The sequence below is a fragment of the Bos taurus genome, chromosome 16 (genome assembly GCF_002263795.3).
Source record: "Bos taurus isolate L1 Dominette 01449 registration number 42190680 breed Hereford chromosome 16, ARS-UCD2.0, whole genome shotgun sequence".
NCBI lineage: Eukaryota > Metazoa > Chordata > Mammalia > Artiodactyla > Bovidae > Bos > Bos taurus.
Genome location: NC_037343.1, coordinates 71,534,262 through 71,554,193, shown reverse-complemented (window position 1 = coordinate 71,554,193; position 19,932 = coordinate 71,534,262). Strand labels below are relative to the sequence as shown.

At 42.3% G+C, this 19,932-nt stretch overlaps 1 protein-coding gene across 1 annotated transcript in view; it reads right to left on the bottom strand.

The window, feature by feature from the left end:
• Positions 1–4,328: 4,328 nt before the first annotated feature.
• The window catches only part of INTS7 (integrator complex subunit 7), an 83,398-nt gene continuing 67,794 nt past the window's right edge, over positions 4,329–19,932 (bottom strand). The window contains 6 exon segments of the mRNA NM_001076044.2: positions 4,329–5,843; positions 9,327–9,512; positions 10,844–10,942; positions 14,242–14,374; positions 18,422–18,490; positions 19,730–19,833. Coding sequence (NP_001069512.1) covers positions 5,556–5,843; positions 9,327–9,512; positions 10,844–10,942; positions 14,242–14,374; positions 18,422–18,490; positions 19,730–19,833 — 879 coding nt within the window. The 3' untranslated portion in view covers positions 4,329–5,555.

The following is a 19,932-nucleotide window of genomic DNA, read 5'->3' as shown; positions in this document are numbered from 1 at the left end:
TCATTTCTTCCCTTACTACTCATGCACTGTCCAATTCTAAAGGCAGTAGCCACATGAGGCTATTTAAGTTTAACTGAATTAAAAGTAATAAATGATTCAGTTACTCTAGGCTTAACAGCTCTATTGTGGCTAGTGACTATATTGGATAGGGCAGACTTGGCACACTTCCATCATCACAGAAAGTTCTGTAGGACAGCACTGCATATACTCTGTACACCCAGTGACAGAGCCTCCTTATTCTTAATATACTACTGGCATATATCAACAGAGAAAGATCAAGTAACCTACCCAAGGATCCATGTCAAGTAAGTCTTTAGAATTTAAACTGGTATCTCTGGGACCCTACACTGAGGATCTTATTTGGCTGTTCTTCTCTGAACTATATACTTCAGCGTGAAAAGAGATTGATAGCCTCCAGTTGCAAATTACTTGCTACCTTGGTTGGTTTGAGCAAGAAAGTCACATCACAAGATCTCCCAATTTAAGCTGGACTACAACAGTACTTTAATTTCTAAATAACCTGTATACTATTGCTATCAACATTAAAGACAATCAGTATTGTTGGAAAGTACTTCATAATTTTCTTTATATACTTTTAATATGTAAAAAATCTTTTCTTTTTCTGGGTTTCATTGCATGGCGTATAGGACCCTAGTTCCCCAAACAGGCCCTGGCACTAAAAGCACAGAGTCCTAACCACTGGATTGCTAGAGAATTCCCTTTCTTTAAATATTTTAATACTATTAACAGCACTGTAGTAGACGAAGATAGTAGATTGTCCCTTGGACTGCAAGGAGACCAAACCAGTCAATCCTATAGGAAATCAACCCTAAATATTCACTGAAAGAACTGATGCTGAAGCTAAAGCTCCAATACTTTGGCCACCAAATTTGAGGAGCCAACTCACTGGAAAAGACCCTGGTGCTGGCAAAGACTGAAGGAAAAAGGAGAAGTGGACAGGAGAGGATGAGATAGTTGAATAGCATCATCGACTCAATGAACTTGAGTTTGAGCAAACTCCAAGAGTGAAGGACAGGGAAGCCTGGCATGCTGCAGTCCACGGGGTCGCAAAGAGTCAGAGGCAACCCAGTGACTGAACAAGTAAATAGAAATTTCATTTCGTTTAGGCCAACATTATTGTTCTTAATCAATGTACCTGAATTGAATATGAGGGAAGATAGCTTAAAACGTGTTTACTAGCAGAGGAAATGTAACTTTAACTTTGAATAAATAAAATACTAAAGAAAAGCTATGACAAACCTAGACAGTGTAATAAAAAGCAGAGACATTACTTCTGTATAGTCAAAGCTATGGTTTTCCAGTAGTCATGTATGGATGTGAGAACTGGACCAGAAAGAAGGCTGAGCGCTGAAGAATTGATGCTTTTGAAGGGTGGTGTTGGAGAACACCGGAGAAGGCAATGGCACCCCACTCCAGTACTCTTGCCTGGAAAATCCCATGGATGGAGGAGCCCGGTGGGCTGCAGTCCATGGGGTCGCTAAGAGTCGGGCACGACTGAGCGACTTCACTTTCACTTTTCACTTTCATGCACTGGAGAAGGAAATGGCAACCCACTCCAGTGTTCTTGCCTGGAGAATCCCAGGGACGGGGGAGCCTGGTTGGCTGCTGTCTATGGGGTCACACATAGTCGGACACGACTGAAGTGACTTAGCAGTAGTAGCAGCAGTTGGAGAAGACTCTTGAGAGTCCCTTGGACTGCAAGGACATTCAACCAGTCCATCCTAAAGGAGATCAGTCCTGAATATTCATTGGAAGGACTGATGCTGAAGCTGAAGCTCCAATACTTTGGCCACCTGATATAGAGAACTGACTCATTGGAAGAGACCCTGATGCTGAAAAAAGACTGAACACAAGAGGAGAAGGGGACAACAGAGGACGAGATGGCTGATGGCATCACTGACTCAATGGGCATGGGTTTGGGCAAGCTCTGGGAGATGGTGAAAAACAGGGAAGCCTGGCGTACTGCAGTCCATGGGGTCACAGTGTTGGACATGACTGAGTAACTAAAACAACAATATATCTGCTTACTATGTGCGAAGCATGTACTAACGCTTTACATATGTTAATTTTTTATTAAAAAAAATTTTTTTTGTACTTTGGCCACGTGTACTTTGGGTGTGTGTAGCATGTGGCATGGTTCCCTGACCAGGTATTGGAACTCAGATCTTTGCAGTAGAAGCGCTTAATCCTAACACGACTGAAGCGACTTAGCAGCAGCAGCAGCCCACCAGAAGTGAAGTGAAGTGAAGTCGCTCAGTCTTGTCTGACTCTTTGCGACCCCATGGACTGCAGCCTACCATGCTCATCCATCCATGGGATTTTCCAGGCAAGAGTACTGGAGTGGGTTGCCATTTCCTTGCTGCTGCTGCTGCTGCTAAGCCGCTTCAGTCGTGTCCGACTCTGTACGACCCCATAGACGGCAGCCCACTAGGCTCCTCTGTCCCTGGGATTCTCCAGGCAAGAATACTGGAGTGGGTTGCCATTTCCTTCTCCAATGCATGAAAGTGAAAAGTGAAAGTGAAGTTGCTCAGTCGTGCCCGACTCTTAGCGACCCCATGGACTGGAGCCTACCGGGCTCCTCCATCCATGGGATTTTCCAGGCAAGAGTACTGGAGTGGGTTGCCATTTCCTTGGGAACCCCCTGTTTCTGTATTAACTAACTTACTCCTCACACCTAACTCACAAAGCATTATTATGCTTCCCAATTTGGGGAATAAGGAAACTGAGGTACAGAGAGATTGAGTAGCTTGTCTGAGGCCACCAGTCTAGATAAGAGCTAGAATGTGGAACTAGACGGATTGGCTCTAGAGGTTGGGCTCTTAGCCAGCAGGTCACATTGCAAAGTCACTAAACACAGAAAAATCAGTCCTGCCTTCCTAGATCAGTTGGCCAGTGTCCTATGTTACTCTTAACAGGGAACATGTTCACTTCTTAACCAGCATGTTTATCTTTCCACAATTTTCTGCATCTCTCCTTGAGTATTCATTTTCATTTATTAGTGTAGTGTTGAAATTATAACGTTTCCTTTTACCTTAAATAACCGTTTAACAGTTTGTGTCAAAAATGCAGTAGATATTATACCAAACGTAAAATCGAAGTGTCCCAAATCTGATTCTAACAGACACAAAATAGCCTCATTTTTGCTTCACAGAGTTACTTTTTACTCCAAACTATTTAGATGTGTTTTTATTTTAGTAATTTCTTTCCAATTGTGCCAGCAACCCTATAGTACACCAAATCAATGCATTTATAACTACAGCTATCAAAAGACTATCTTTAAAGAGCAAAAAATACAGGAATTGGGCAAATTGGTTTACAAAATTTGCTTCTTTTCTGGACAATTCTGCCTCGAAATGGTATCAGAAACCTGAAAGTTTCATTTTGTAAAGTTTCATTCTAAAAATAGCCACTTAAAAAAAAAAAAGATTTTCCCCAATTTAAGGAACATTTTTTGGTCTTTAGTCTTTTAGATAACTGAACTCTAGACTGGAGTCACGGAGAAGGCAATGGCACCCCACTCCAGTACTCTTGCCTGGAGAATCCCATGGATGGAGGAGCCTGGAAGGTTGCAGTCCATGGGGTCACTGAGGGTCGGACATGACTGAGCAACTTCACTTTCACTTTTCACTTTCATGCATTGGAGAAGGAAATGGCAACCCACTCCAGTGTTCTTGCCTGGAGAATCCCAGGGACAGGGGAGCCTGGTGGGCTGCCGTCTATGGGGTCACACAGAGTCGGACACGACTGAAGTGACTTAACAGCAGCAGCAGCAGACTGGAGTCAAGAGGTCCCCTCTAATCCAGTCATTTTACAGACAAGGACACTGAAGTCTAGAGAAATGACATGACTTGCCCAGGCCACTGGGCTCACTCACCAGCGCTCACAGGGGAACCCAGGCTCCACCACACCGGGTAGACGGCCAAGTGGTTCTGCACCCACCCCCATTCTCTTCTGGCAAGTCTCCAGGCGTGCGTTCCGAGGCACTGTCACACTGGTGCACTGCGTACATCCGGGCTGCATCTGAAGCACGTCAGGCACATCGGACACGGTGGATTTACACACATTTTATGACAACGCCCAGGCCACTGGCAGAAGTGCTGTGCTGGGACAACCGCTCCTGAAGCCAAGAGATCTTAGAGGGACCCGAGTTACCTGCCAATCAGTTTCACCAGCTCCGTGCGCACCGCCCCCCACCCCCCATCACATCACACATACACACAAATCCCGTAAATTCATTCTTTCCTTTAAACTCTACCCCTCCTTTAAGCCAACATCAACCTTAAAGAGAAAAAGGCAAGATGAGCAAAGAAATTTGAGAGATTTATTTTAAAAGAAAACTTCCAGGAATGTGCCCTGCGCTTCACCTTGGGAGCAGCTTCTGGCCCAAGTGCCCATATCAGCGGTGTCTGCGATCTTGTGATCCCTGATGTCTAGAAATCATGATCCCAAAGCACTGAGTGATCCCAAATCAGGAAGGAACAGTTAAATGACATCTAGGACACTGTGCTCAGACAAGAAAGTCTATTATTATTACTTTCATAATGGTTTTCAACCAGTATTGAAACAGAAAAAAAAAGGGGTTTTCTGGCCTAACCAGAAAACATCTATTCCCTGAGCATTCCAAGTCACTGAGGTTGTATTATAAAGAGACTGCAGTTTCTAGACAATCAAGTCTAGCATTATCTAACTTGCCAAGAAGAACTTAACCAATCAAAGGAAAGGATCTGCCCGCCTAACTTAAAATATTAAGATACTAAATGTGGGTGATTTTTTCACTCTAAGAAATAAACAAAAAGTCTGTAGTATATATAATCACACACATATTAGAAAAAACAAATTATTAATTTCCAATCTTTCTATCTAATTGTTAGCTGCTGTATGGGTCAATTAAATGCTAAAACAATAAATTAAAATTGCTTTAGCAGGGAAAAGATAGGTAAATAGTTGAAATAATATGGCAGGATGTTTCAATTCTGCCAGACCGGTCATGCCCAGAACCCACAAGACCAGATGTTTCAGGGGACACTTTCAACTCCAACCAACTATGGGAGGGCTCTGTTTCTACACCCTGAGTAAACCCAGCACCTACTGATCAGAACTAGGATTTCCCAAGGCCCAGCTCAGAATTAGAGGTCTATGTCAGGCAGCAAGTGATATGTTTTGGTAGAAAAGCAGTCAAATTTAGTAATTCAACGATCCCAATATGTGACTTTTCCTGAAAGAAAAAGAAAAGGCTCAGCCACAATAAAAGCAATCACAGCAAAACAACAAAAGTGTTAAAGATGAGATGAAGGGCTTGGTGGGAGAAGAAGTCAGGAAAAAATAAAAATCTTTCTGGTTAGGACCCCAATTATTTCTCAAACTAAATTTTTAAGAAAAAAAAAATTTTTTTTCCCAAGAATGTTACATTACAGAAACCGATGAATAAATGGATTCTGCATTCCAACGTTCATATCTTAATCCATAAGAAAAAGCAAACTATCTTCGCCCAACTGATCCGTCCCTGGGAAGTCTGCAGTGCGTCGGCTGCGTGGCTAAAACCGAGTGTAGGCATTTCGCTGCTGTTGCTGTTGTAGCGGCTGCTGGGCCTGCTGCTGCTGTAGGCGAATCTGCTGGGAGTAAGGGTCCTCCAGGGACTTCACAAATATGGTAGTGCGGGGACCAGTCTTCCACACGATACCGTTGGCGTCTTTCACAGAAGATTCCACCGTGATGTTGTGCGTGCCAAGAATGGCGAAGTTCAGCAGAAACTGAGTACTGAAGTAATCGTTATGAGGCTCAACCCGCTGCTCCATCTCATTGGTCATATTGTCAATGGGTATCTGGAATGAAAACATTGTTAAATGAGAGCAACAGCTGACACGCATAGAGGGGCATGCTGTGAGCCAGCCCTGGTGATAAGACAGCACTGTTTAACCCTTGCAAACAACCAAGAGGAAGGTATTAATAGGATCCATGCTTCATGAATGAGGAAACTGAGGCAGGGAGGTTGAGTAACTTCTCCAAGGTCACACAGCTAACGAGCGGGGCAGCGGGCATCTGAACCCCGGAAGGCTGACTCCAGGGCCTCCACGCTCCATCATCAGGCGACAATGCCTCCTCCCTGTCCTTGAGCAGAAGGGGCTGCCTCTGCCTCTACCTTCTCACTCTCTACCTTCTTATGCTCTACCTTCTCACGTTCTACCTTCTCACGCTGGCCATCTGTTTTGTGACGGGGTTCAGAACATGCCACCCCAAGTAGGCTGCTGAGGCAGTTAAGGGTACTTGAAAAACAACAGATACAGAAAGGGCTTTCTGACCTGCCCCCCACACTCCTTTTTTAACCTAAAACACACGTCAAATTCTCCATGAGAAAGGGAACCTCCCTGCACGGGGAACGGAAGACCACCCTTAGCAGCAGAGCCTGGGAATCACTGAAACGGAGCTGCACAAACCAGCCTCTGAAGAGAACCCTCACCTTCCACGGTCTCCCCGCACTGTCCCAAGACATCTCCCTGCCTTACAGTCTCCTTGACTTACTGCCTCTAGCCCCAAACCCCTCTGTCTTGTCATTTTGTCAAGAATATTTTGTTTGTGTCTAAAAAAAGGCATTTAAGTTTTCTGTCCTGGTCACTTCTTTGGTCTTCATTCTTCTGTGAAGACGCCCACATATATGTAAAATGATAATAAAACTGGCGTGCTTTTCTCCTGTTAATCTGCCTTCATGTCAATTCAATCTTAGGCCCAGCTGGAGACCCTGAGGGTAAAAGAGAAAGTTCTCTTCCCCATACACTTGCTAGATTAACCCCAACCCAATTTCCATCTTTCTTTACCCTGTGAAGAGATATTCTAAAGAAAGAGGATGCAAACATCTTTTTCAGGGAGTTTAAAATCTAGAAGACAGAAGAACAACATAATGCTGAGTAAATATATAGTTTCTCCAAATCCTAGCTAGTAGTGATTCCTCCTTTAACAAATTGACTGTTTTTTTTTTTCAAGATTTTTTCTTTTTTGGTGTGGACCATTTTTAAAGTCTTTAATTTGTTACAATATTGCTTCTGTTCTATGTTTTGGGTTTTTGGCCCTAAGATATGTGAGATCTTAGCTTCCTGACTAGGGATCGAACCTGCACCCCCTGCTTTAGAAGGTGAAATCTTAACCACTGGACTCCTAGGGAAGTCCCAACAAATCAGTGTCTTGTTCAGACTATCAGTATAATATATTATGAAACATATTGATTACTATATTATGAACACATTGGTTCACTTATTTAGCTAGATATTCAAACCTCTGTCCTTCACAGAACAGAATAACACCTGTGGATGTACCCTTATCTGTACCCAAGACGAAGTACGTCAAGAGTGACACTAATTCTAAGAATGCATATAGAGGTAATCAGAATGAATATTTGACCTGATTTCTCTATGTTTTTGTTGTATGATTAATTATATAAACGTGCCCTGAAGCTTTGGGTCTCTGCAGGCAGTTATCACGAGGTCAGTTTTCCAAAGACACTGATGTTACATTAATGAAATGAAGTTGACAACCAATTCAAGATCTTAGAGTTATCTGTAAGTCCTTTTTTGTTTTTTATTTGCACATTCAAATTCTGTAGGATGTTTATTTCCCTAAAGAATATGTCCACCAAACAAGAACTTCCTTAAAAGGACCAGAAATAGGCCTAGGAGGCAACCTGATCCCTCTAAATGGATGATGCATTTTAAGCTGCAACCTCACTACAAGTAACATTATAAGGCAATCATGTACCACCTGGCTTGTTAACATCAGCTTCTTGGCTTTCAGCAATGTCTCTTGAGAGGAAAGTCAACAATGAAAAGACCTCGATTTAAATGTATGTTTTTTGAAAAACAGAAATCACCACTGTTCTTTCAAACTCAAAATGAGCAAAGAGCTGCAAACAAGGATAAGCTAACTATGTAAATTCTCATTATGATCTTCTGTGAGTAACAACAGAGATCACTGCAACATAAGAAAATTGTACTAAAAACACAATAAATGATTTTTTCCTTATTCTCCACACATCTACTGAGTGGCCACATAAGGTGCTGCGTTTTATGCCATGGAAGTCAAAAGAGAGAGAGGGAATGAAGACGGAGCCTTCTCAGGGTGGGCACAGAGCCCCCAGAGAGAGAGTCACCAAAGTAAGGCAAGCAGTGATGGCTTACACCAGACCTTCCTGTGGCTGTTATTTTACATCTTTACTGATACCCCATTTGCCTTGCTCTGGACCTGAGCTCACGGACGCCGACAAATAAACCCATTTGGGCATTTAAACAACTCTGTTCACACAACTGCGCACTTGTTTCCTTGTTCCACTTAGGATGAACAAATCTCCAAGCAACTGGCAAGAGATGTCTATAAAGACAGAACATTTTACATTTGGAACGTTGGTGTCTCATGGGCACAGATTCAGAATCTCAGCTTTGACTAACAAAGTAAGCATGATTTTGGCTAATCTACCTCATGATTTCTCAAAGCAGCACATTCCTAAGTCTACATCCTTAACAAGAGGTTTTACTTCATCTGATCATTGCATATCAATATAGTAATTTTTTTTTTTTGAACATGCTACCATTTACTTAAAGGAAAAATAAACAGATGTGTTCTTTTGGGGTCAAAGGGTTAGGGAGGAGTTATTCCCCACTCCTGATGCTTCCCTCCATGTGGAGGGACCTTTCATTAGATGAACAGTACCTGTGTCTAGGGGAGAAGGTGAATGCTACCGATTGGTAGGTTGTGGGGTGGGGGCTGGACTTGGGGTGCTAAGCACCTTCTCCCTCCCTTCTCCTTTGGGCTTCAGGGTACTGCTCCTCCTAGTTTCACGGGGCAGGCTCTTGTATGTACTGGTGGAGGCTGGTGAAGTGAAAGTGAAAGTGAACTCGCTCAGTCATGTCCGACTCTGTGCGACCCCATAGACAGCAGCCCACCAGGCTCCTCCGTCCATGGGATTTTCCAGGCAAGAGTACTGGAGTGGGGTGCCACTGCCTTCTCCAGTGGTGGAGGCTGGTGGGAGAACGCAATTCAGAGCTACAAGGCTAGGCAGTCCTTGCTGCCAGGAACTGAGTTAGCTTCCTCCAGCTCTAACAGGGGTGACACTCCACTGCCTGGATGCTTTGTCTGTCAACTGGTTCATGCAGGGAAAAGAGAAGTGTTGCTGATTAGCTCCCTCACACCACAATACGTGCTTTTAACTTATGTCCATCTGTGTCCTTTGGAAGGTGAAGTACTGTCTGCTTAACCATGGAAAACTTCCATCAGTGAGTTGATAAAACCTGCATCACAGCTCTGCCTCTTTTCTACATTACCTTGTAGTCCTGCCCGGATTTACTCTGCAGTGTGGAGGACACGTTCAGACAGACGGACTGAATTCTGCGGAAGAGTCCGGGTTTAGACCCATGCTGGACGACCCCCTCTACCTTCAGTGCCAGCTGCTGGTTATTCTGGACCGCGATGGGCTCTGCAGGGTTCCGGGGGGACGGTGACAGGGCAAGCTGGAAAGCCAACACCAAAATGAATGCTCACAACCGAAAGCAAGCTTCCTTCCAACAAACACACCTGTGCCATTCGCTGATCACAGATTAAAATGGTATTTGCACACAGAGACACACATCCCCCTTTAATGACCTGACTGCTGGGACGACCAGACAGTTGTACCTTTAAAGTCTACGGTTCCTTATCCCCAGCGCCTCTTTTAAAATACCAATTTTTGTTTATTTGAATTTACCCCCAACAGAGGGGAACAGAGGATTAGAGAACAGTAAGGGCCCTTCTCTCTCTCCCAATTTATGAGGTGGGGCACTTCTTTGACAATGAACCAACTCCAGCAGGGAAATGCACTATGGAAATTTTCATGTCCAGTTGCTCTTTGGCCTTAGGTAATTTTAAATAGACTAAATGCAAATGCAAATGACTCCAAAATTCTAGGATTACATACACCACCAAGTCACCATGGTATAAAAGTCAATTTCCCAAAAAAAAAAAAGTCAATTTCCAATGAAATTTTTTTTAAGCCAAAGACATTTTTAACCTCACTAGTTTTTCTTTCAAAAACATATTAAGAATCCTAAATACACTTTAATTATAGAAAGCTCAAATCTTACTTAAATAAAATGAGGGAAGAAATTGGATCTTTTTGATAATGTTGTTGAGCCATTAAACTAATCAACCCTGGAGACATGGTGCCTTTAGGACTTCTTATCTAGATAATCAATTTTCCTTATTATTCATGTCATTCTGAAATGGAATGTTCTATCATGTGCAGTCAAAAACATTCAAATGGATCCAAAAGTACGCTGAAGACATTTACTGATACGGATAATCCAGGGAATCTCTTCAAAGTGACAATTCCCCTCTTTCCCAACAATTTCATTCTTTGAATCAAAACAGCTTTTAAATTTTGAGTGGCTTACTCACTGACCAGCTCCTCAAAACTTGTTATTCACAGAAAAAAATGCTCTGGAGGTAGGGCTGGTAATGTTTCACTGGACCTGATTCATTCTAAGTTGGGTCTGAACAGGCTGATTAGACATGGATTCAGCTCAAGATCCTTGTGGGCTACTATGATGAATACCACTCAAATCATTCTTGAAGACAGGTCAGAACTTCAGGTACCCAAATGCCTATCACACTGCATTGGGTGCTGTCAGGTAAGAAAGGAGAGAAGGTTTAACTCCTAAATCAGTTGATGAAGGAAAGGCTTACAACTGAAGAGTGTAAGTTTTATCTAAACCAAAGGTAAGATCCCGAAACAGAGTTCTGCTCCCTGTCATCTTCAGAAGAAAGTATTAAACTACATTAAACCTGAGTGTTCATCCTATATTACCTTGATGCTGGTAGACTGAAGTTTCTGGAAAAAATATCTCTGAAATGAAAGAGGAACTTTCAGCAAAGAGATGATGGCATTGCAGAGGCATGCTGTATGCTGGGGGAAAAAAAAAGAAAAATGAAGTGAAAATAAATTTCCAAATTTCATCAATGAATAGTTACTTTCAGGAAGAAGTTTAAAACTTCAAATGTTCATGATTATTACGAAAGTACACACCAAGCAGGTTACCAGAGATAACACTTAGGAACTCATACATCTGTCAATCACTCCTGCTGAGGTCAGAGATTTACAGCCCCTGGGCCCACCCCAGAGGTATGTAGTTGCAGGTAACTGTCAACGTGCCAGTCTGGAGATGTGAAATCACATCTCATATCCCATGGTATGATAACCACACGGCATGGTTAGTAACCTGCTAGGAGGACTAGTCCATCTCCAATACTCTCTTCATTGCAAACCCAATACTTTTCAGCCTTTGGATTTTTCTGACATTTCTGCGGCACCTGACAATGGTCCTCTTCCATGAAATGCCCCTTCACGGCCCCTACCCTCACTGTTTCTGCCTGCTCCCTTCTCCCATCTTCTGCCCTAAGATTCTCTTCCTTTGCTTGTTCCTTCAGTGTTGACACGTCAGTCCTTTTGTCTTCTCGGTCCACTTGTTCTTCACAGGCAATTTTCTTCACTCCCAGGACATGAAAAATCTCTATGTCATGACAACTTCCATGCATCGCAGTCTATCTCCTTCTGACACCAGACCTATTATCCAACTGTCTAGGTTTGACAGGTTTACAAACAAAACCTTCACCTCTCCCACTGTCCCTCTGTATTCTGTCTCAGTAAAGTATCAACCACTTGTGCACAGGGTCTTCTAAGCTGGAAACCCAGAGGTCATGTCTGCATCCTCTCACATCTGATTTAAAGTAAACAAAACAAAACCAAGCCTTGAAAATATCACACCTGAACACTCTTTATGTATCTGTTCTTCTCATTCTTCCTCCCATTTTATCCGTGTGGCCCTTACTTTGGATAACTGCAGGAGTCTTGTAACCACTCTTCTAATTCCATGCCCTCCAGGCCACGACCTGTTCTGTTTCTACAGAGCCATAATGTACAGTCTTAGCTTAACCACTTCTCTCCCACCCCCATGTAAAATTCCTAAAGAGGGCCCCCACTGCCTACAGGATAAGGTCCAAACTCCTGAAGACTGTGTTCAGAGCCTTTTGTCATCTGGCCTCTGCCCACCACCTCTCTAGTCCAGAGCCTGGGCATTATACTGCAGCAGTAACACACTGTTCCCAGGAGACATCATGCTATTTTCTGCCTCTGCTTTAGAACATACCGTCTTCTGCCTCGCATTCTCCACACTTCCTTACCTGCCTGGAAAACCCACATGCAAGCGCATCTTCTCTCTGGCTCGCACCTCACCTGCTTTCCCCACCCTTCAGTGTGAATTACTCTCCTTTTTGTGCCGCAGCTCTACTCTGCACAGAGCTCCATCACTGCACAGGAACTGTATTTGCTTACAGAATCTTTCTTTCTTATCAGACTATGGACAACTTGAGGGAAGATCCTCTTCGTCATTTTTCTATTCCTAGGATTCAATAAATACTTGTTGAACTGAATTTTGGGTTCAGAAAGTACCAAATCTATAAAAGACAATTTGGAAAGGGAATCAAGATTTAGTAACCACTCCTTTTATGCTGGGCCAGACAATGTGATAGGCATTAGGCATTATCTCACTTAAACTTCACAAAAACTCCATGAGGTAGATATTTTTCCACATCACAGAAAAGGATATTAGAAATCTGCCTCAAATCATGATCTGCTGATTGGCAGCAGTAAAACTTGACCCGAGGGGTCTTCTCTTACATTGCACACCTATTGAGCAGAAAATTCCCATTTCTTCCATTATATTCAGTGGGTTCAAATGTATCAAACTCAAGTTACTGTGTGGCATTTATTTAACTTCTTAGGGTGGAGCTTAGAGGAAATACGAAAATATTTTAACCAATGTCTCACACAAATATGTCTATTTCCTACAAAGATTATCTTTACAACCGTCCTTAGCAACCAATTTCAGTATCAAACAGCTACCTATGTCATTTCAATTCAGCACATACATACTGACAATCTAACGTGGAAAGCAGTGTGTAAAGCAGAGTCTCTAACCTTGATATCTAATCTGACTCTTTAATGACACATCCTGTCAATTTTTTCTAAAACACTTGATGAATGACGAGTTCAGAATGAGGAGAGCAGGATACAGAAGAGAGCTACAGGGAATCAGCACCCAGTGTGTGGGCAGCGCAAGGGTGTGGGCAGCACAAGGGACGCCTCCAGGGTGTGAATTTCAAAGGCGGTGCTGGGGGCTGAATGTGCTGCTGGGTCCAGACCCACATGCTGAAGCCCTAACTCCCAATGTGCTGATATTTGAGGGTGGGCCTTTGGGAAGTCATTAAGTTTCGATGAGGACATAAGGGTGGGGTCCCCGTGACGGGAGAAGAGAAAAAGACTTCAAAGCCTCCTCTCCCTCCAATTCCTAAGGACACAGCAAGAAAGCAGCTGGCAGGCTAGCAAGAGAGCCCTACCACGAAACAAGCTGGTTGGCACCCTGATTCTGGACTTCTCAGCCTGCAGAACTCTGAGAAAATGGCCATTGCTTAAGGTACTATGTCTATTTTTTTATAGAAACCTGAGTTGAATATGACATTGGAGAAATGGCCAGACAGGGAGGAGGAAATCTGGGTAAGAGTGTCAAGTGTCTTCTGTGATTGCAAAGTCAGGGGATAAAGAGCAGGTGCTCAACAGAACCAAAGGCACCAGAGATTCAGCAGGCTAAGTGGCCAGGTGTACTAAAGGACAGCACTGGCATCGCCTGGCAGGAACTGATTTACTGACAGTCAGATAATAAGCCCGGTTCTTTCTGTTTTAATTGACCAGTGGTTTTTAACCCTTGTGTCATGATAGAATCACCTGGGAGCTTTTACAAATACTAATGTCTGGGCCTCGCAGAGATTCAAAGATAACTGGTTTGTGGTGGGGCCTGGATATTGATGTATTTTTTAAAAAGCTTCCAAAGTGATTCTAGAGTGTAGCCAAGGTTGAGAACAACTGCAATCTCAGTTAAACAGTTTAAAAAGGGGGAAAAATAGTTTCATCTGCGTTCTGGTAGAGCAGATTTGACATGTTTGTGTGACTACGTGGCCACTACAGATGTGTTAAGTAGCAGCTTTCACAGATTACCATCCTCACAACTACCATGCCGCAAGTACTGTACTAACCCTGTTACAAAACAGGCAGAGAGGTTAACGTGCTGAAGTCACAACACAGTAAGCGCCAGAGACAGACAAAAACTCACTTCCACATAATAAAACCTCAATGAAACCAATGCGACTTGCCATGTAAGAAACAGGGGTGTATTTCCGATTGAGCGATTCCACCTCCTCCAAGACATGATTATATACAGACATCATTCTTCTCTCATATTCACTATCAGCATGGGCTGCTCCTGTAGACCCATATTCCTGGAAACTGAAGTCAAAAATCAGTATCAATGAATCAACGAAAACAGTAATTTAATGTCAAAATGTGTCAGGTACTTTCCACACACTCATTTAATCTTTAAAATAACGAAGTAGACACTGTTATTTTCATTTCACAGATGAGAAAACTGAGGCTTGGAGACGTGAAGTAATTTGCCTTCAGTCACAATAAGTGACAAGCTGGAATGCAAATCCAGACCTGATTTCAAATTATACAAGTCTTAATCACTTTGGTTGTTAGCTAGATGAAAAATGTTTAATTAAAAATTGTTCCTGCCATGAGGTGAAACAGACGAAAGATATCTGAAAAGGTAACTATCAATAAAGCCAGCAGACAAGGGCCAAATCAGCAATAAAGATGTGCAAGTCATCAGATTATGGGAGGAGGTGAGGAATGTCGTAGAAGACATCAATCTTGGACAAATCACCACACAAGCAGCAAGGATGAGATGTGAAGAGATGAAAAGCGTGGAGGGTACTCACAGCGGGGAAAGGGCGTGAATCCAAAGCAAGCAGGTGAAATGCTCAAGAATGCTCAGCAGAGAGCTACCATATGGAACACGCTGGAAAAAGTTTTATCCAGATTTCTTCAATTTTCTCTCTACTGCCCCAAACCCAGAGATATTTTTCGAAGTATTTCTAAATGGAAAGAGGTGGCAAAACTGCATTCTAACTAAACTTCAACAGGGCTATTAGAAAATGCAATACAGGTAACTATGTTGTGTTAATACTTCTCTTATCACTCCCTTATTATCCTTTTAATGCCTACTATGCGCAAGGTGCTTCAGCTAGGTACTTTATAGAGGTTTTTCACTTCACCAGCACAACCACTCTTAAGAGACAGGCATCATTACTTACCTACAGTTTATGTGTAACAGGCTCAGGGAGATGAAATCACATGTCTATATTCATACAGCTAGGAGTGAGTCATAAGGGATTTACTCACTCCTAGCTGTAAGCGCATGAGTATCTGGCTGGCTCCTAAGCTTTGTTCCCTACTCTGTACTACCTCTTAAGTTGCATTAAGACAAGAACCAAACCTCATTTATATGGTGAACTTTAAGGAAAACTATACCACACAACAAAGCGTGATGATTTTAAGGTCTTTGACAAAGTGACCTAATAAAAGGGTAAAAAACCAGAATCCATTGTTCCACCTTCAATACAAAAGGAGTGTTCCTTTAATTAAAAATAAATTTTACTAAGATATGTTACAAAATCACAAAAATGCACCTTTCCTAGTCAGAACCCCAGTAACCACTGCAGATGGTGACTGCAGCCATGAAATTAAAAGATGCTTGCTCCTTCGAAGAAAAGCTATGACCAACCCAGATAGCACGTTAAAAAGCAGAGACATTACTTTGCTGACAAAGATCTGTCTAGTCAAGGCTATGGTTCTTCCAGTCATGTATGGATGTGAGAGTTTGACTATAAAGAAAGCTGAGTGCCAAAGAATTGATGCTTTTGAACTGTGGTGTTGGAGAAGACTCTTGAGAGTCCTTTGGACTGCAAGGAGATCCAACCAGTCCATCCTAAAGGAGATCAGTCCTGGGTATTCATTGGAAGGACTGATGCTAAAGCTGAAACTCCAATACTTTGTCCACCTGATGCAAAGAACTGACTCATTGGAAAAGACCCTGATTCTGGGAAAGACTGAGGGTAGGAGGAGAAGGGGACGACAGAGGATGAGATAGTTGGAAGGCATCACCAACTCAATGGACGTTAAGTCTGAGCAAGCTCTGGGAGTTGGTGATGGACAGGGAGGCCTGGCGTGCTGCAGTACATGGGGTTGCAAAGAGTTGGACGTGACTGAGTGAACTGACTAAATATTCCACTGTATGGATATACTACAATTTATTTGCTCACTCGTCTCTTGACATATTTGGCTCCTTCCAATTTTTGTTGTTATAAATAAAGCTGCTAAGAAAATCTGTGTATAGGTCTCTGTAAAAATGTTTTTCTCTTAAGTAAGCAGGCATAGAACTGGTGGTCATGTGGTAACTGCCAAACAGTTTTCAAAGTGGCTGAATCATTTTGTAGTCCCAACAATGTATGAATTCAAGCTCTTACAACTAATTAATACTTGGCATTAGAGGGCTTTTTAACTTTAGCTGTTCTAGTGGGTGTTTATCTCACTGTGATTTTAATTTGCATTTTCCTGATATTTAATGATACTAAGCATCTTGTCATGTGCTTATTGGACATTAATATGTCTTCTTTTTTGAAGTGTCTCTTCAAATCTCTTGTCAAGAGCTTTTCTGGTGGCCCAGGGCTAAAGAATCCACCTGCCAGTGCAGGAAACACAGCTTCGATCCCTGATCCAGGAAGATCCCACAGGTCGTGGAGCAACTAAGCCCATGCCCCACAATTACTGAGCCTGTGCTCTAAAGCCCAGGAGACGCAACTACTGAAGCCCGAGCACCCTATAGCCTGTGCTCTGCAACAAGATGAGCCTCCTCAATGAGAAGCCCACACACCACAACTAGAGAGGACCCCCGCTTGCCCCAACTAGAGAAAAGCCTGAGCAGCAACGAGAACCCAGCACAGCTAAATAAATAAATAAAATCTAAAAAAAAAAATCTTGTCAATTCTTAAAAATTGGGTTATCTTGAGTTGTATGGTTTCCTTAATATTCTGAACACAAGAACTTTGACAGAATATGTTTGAGAATAATTTCACCCTGCAACCTATCTTTTCATTTTCTTAGTGGCATCTTTCAAAGAGTAGAAGTTTAAATTTTTAAATCCAATTAAACATATTTTTCTTGATAGTAACTGCTATTTGTGTCCTTGCTGACCTCAAGGTCATGGAGATTTTCTCTCACGCAGTATTCTAAAAAGTTTGGAATGAATCAGGTAAGTGGGGAAAAAAAAACAGCCAAGTGGCCTAGTCTGAGAGTAGACAGGACTTCAAAACAGAAGGCCAGGATTTTGATACTGCCTAGAAAAAAAATGGTTAAGCCAATGCTTTAGGATAGAGAAATTTAAAATGCTTTGTTTAAATAGCCAAGACATGGAAACAATCTAAATGTCTATTGACAGAAGAATGGATAAAGATGCGGTATATGTACGATGGAATACTACTCAGCCGTTAAACAGAATGAAATAATGCCACCTGCAGCAACATGGATGGACCTGAAGAGTGTCGCACTGAGTGAAGAAAGTCAGACAGAGAAGGAGTATTATCATATGACATCCATTATATGTGGGATCTAAAAAGAAATGATACAAATGAACTTATACAACAGAAAGAGACTCACAGACTTAGAAAACAAACTTATGGTTGCCGGGGGTCAGGGGGAAGGCATAGTTAGGGAGTTTGGGAAGGTCATGTACACACTGCTGTCTTCAATACGGATAAGCAACAAAGACCTACTGCACAGCACATGGAATTCTACTCAGTGTTACGTGCCAGCCTGGATGGAAGCACGGTTTAGGGGAGAACGGATACATGTGTATGTATGGCTGAGTCCCTTCGCTGTTCACCTGGAACTACCACAACATTGTTCATCAGCTATGACCCAATACAAGACAAAAAGTTAAAGTTCAAAAAATAAATGAATGAATATTATAATAGACATCCTTTTGTAAAAAAATAATAATTAAAAAAATAGAATGCTTCACTGATAATATACTGAGAAATAGGGGACATGGGTTCGATCCCTGGTTGAGGAACTAAGATTCCACTTGCCGCAGAGCAACTCAGCCTGCACGTCACAACCGCTGAGCCTGCAAGCTCGAGTCCATGTGCCACGAGAGATGCCCAAGGGCCATGACTGCTGAGCCTGCGAGCTCCAGAGTCCACGTGCCACAAGAGATGCCCAAGGGCCACGACTGCTGAGCCTGCAAGCTCCAGAGTCCACGTGCCACGAGAGATGCCCAGGGGCCACGACTGCTGAGCCTGCATGCCCAACCAGAGAGTCCGGGCACCACAACAAAAGATCCCACAGGATGCAACAAAGACACTGCACACTACAATGAAGGCCTTAAAGCCAAATAAATTGTAGATAAAAAATGAAAGCCTTAAAAAAAAATACCTTGCTGATTCTGGGTCCAAAATGAGGGCTTCAATTGCATGAGATATCAGTAGACAGCTCTGCTGCTGTCTGAATTATGTTAAGGTTATACGTTATACGTGATAATAGAGAAATGTACTACAGACTTTACATTTGAATATTAAATAAGGCAAGATGAAAATCACTATATTCCTGGTGAAGGTAACTATGTTACTAATTCAAACAGTCTGTGGCAGTTTTGTTTTTTTTCCTTTTAAGGGATATATGTTGTCTGTAATAGTTCTAGGAAGGGTGCTTCAGAGGTTCATGTTGGAAAGAGGAACCCAAGCAACAGGCTCTGTGATTCACTCACAAAAGCTCTTTATCTCAGATACAGGCGTTTCACCAATAAAAGTTAAAAACCACCACCACAATAAGGGTCTGTAGAGTGGTTACCCTGGAGATTCCTAGGCTGGGGCTCAAGGGATCTGTTAACCCTCCTGAAATGATATGCAAACTCTGCGAGGGTATGTGCATATATGCATTTTTCAGGGGAGAGAGTCCATAGCATTTATTAGGTTTTCCATCGGGTAAGGGAAATTGCCATAAATTATTGATGTATAGGTCCCACAACTAAAAATCAATTTATCTCTTTCCTTTTCAAAAAGGATCTAAGGCTGCTAATAAAAAAATATGGGGAACTAAAGATGGCTTAGGGAACAAAAGTGATGACTGAAACAACTGAATATATCATTAATAAAGGTGATGGGATCTAGGGTTGTTAGCTGCGAAGAAAAGAAGGTGAGGCAAGAGAGAAAATGGCTCTCTGGTGGAAAAATGTTTTGTAACTCAAGTGAGCACAAAGACCTCAAAACTGATCAGACCTTGGTTTTGGATACTCAAGAGGGAAAAAGACCACCCACCATTGAGTCACCACCTTTTAAAAAGCTTGGTTGAAAAAGAAAAGTATAATTATACTGTTCATACTAGATTTCAAAAAAAAAAATCATTACTTACAGTAAATTTGTGGGCTTCCCTGGTGGCTCAACTAGTAAAGAATCCACCTGCAAAGCGGGAGACCTGGGTTTGATCCCTGGGTTGGGAAGATCCCCTGGAGAAGGGAACGGACACCCACTCCAGTATTCTGGCCTGAAGAATTCCATGGACTGTATAGTCCATGGGGTTGCGAAGAGTCGGACATGACTGAGTGACTTTCACATTGTAAATCTGTTATTTAATGTATATTTTAGTTATCTAATGTATATTTTAGTTAAGCATATCTGAAGTATTTATTCTACATTTAAAAGAATACTTCCGATGAACAAGAAATATCAGGCAAGTTTAGGATACAGTTCTACATTCCTCAGAGTTGCCGAATCAGCATCAAAAGATGCCTGATAAAGATCCCCATATCGGGAAGCAAGGCTTCGGAATTCTTCCATGGACAGCTTCATCTATAAAGAAGGAAACATATCAATTATGATAAATAAACAAACATGCTATCATTATTGTGTAAACAACACAAACACTGAAACCTAAGGAAAAATCCTCAA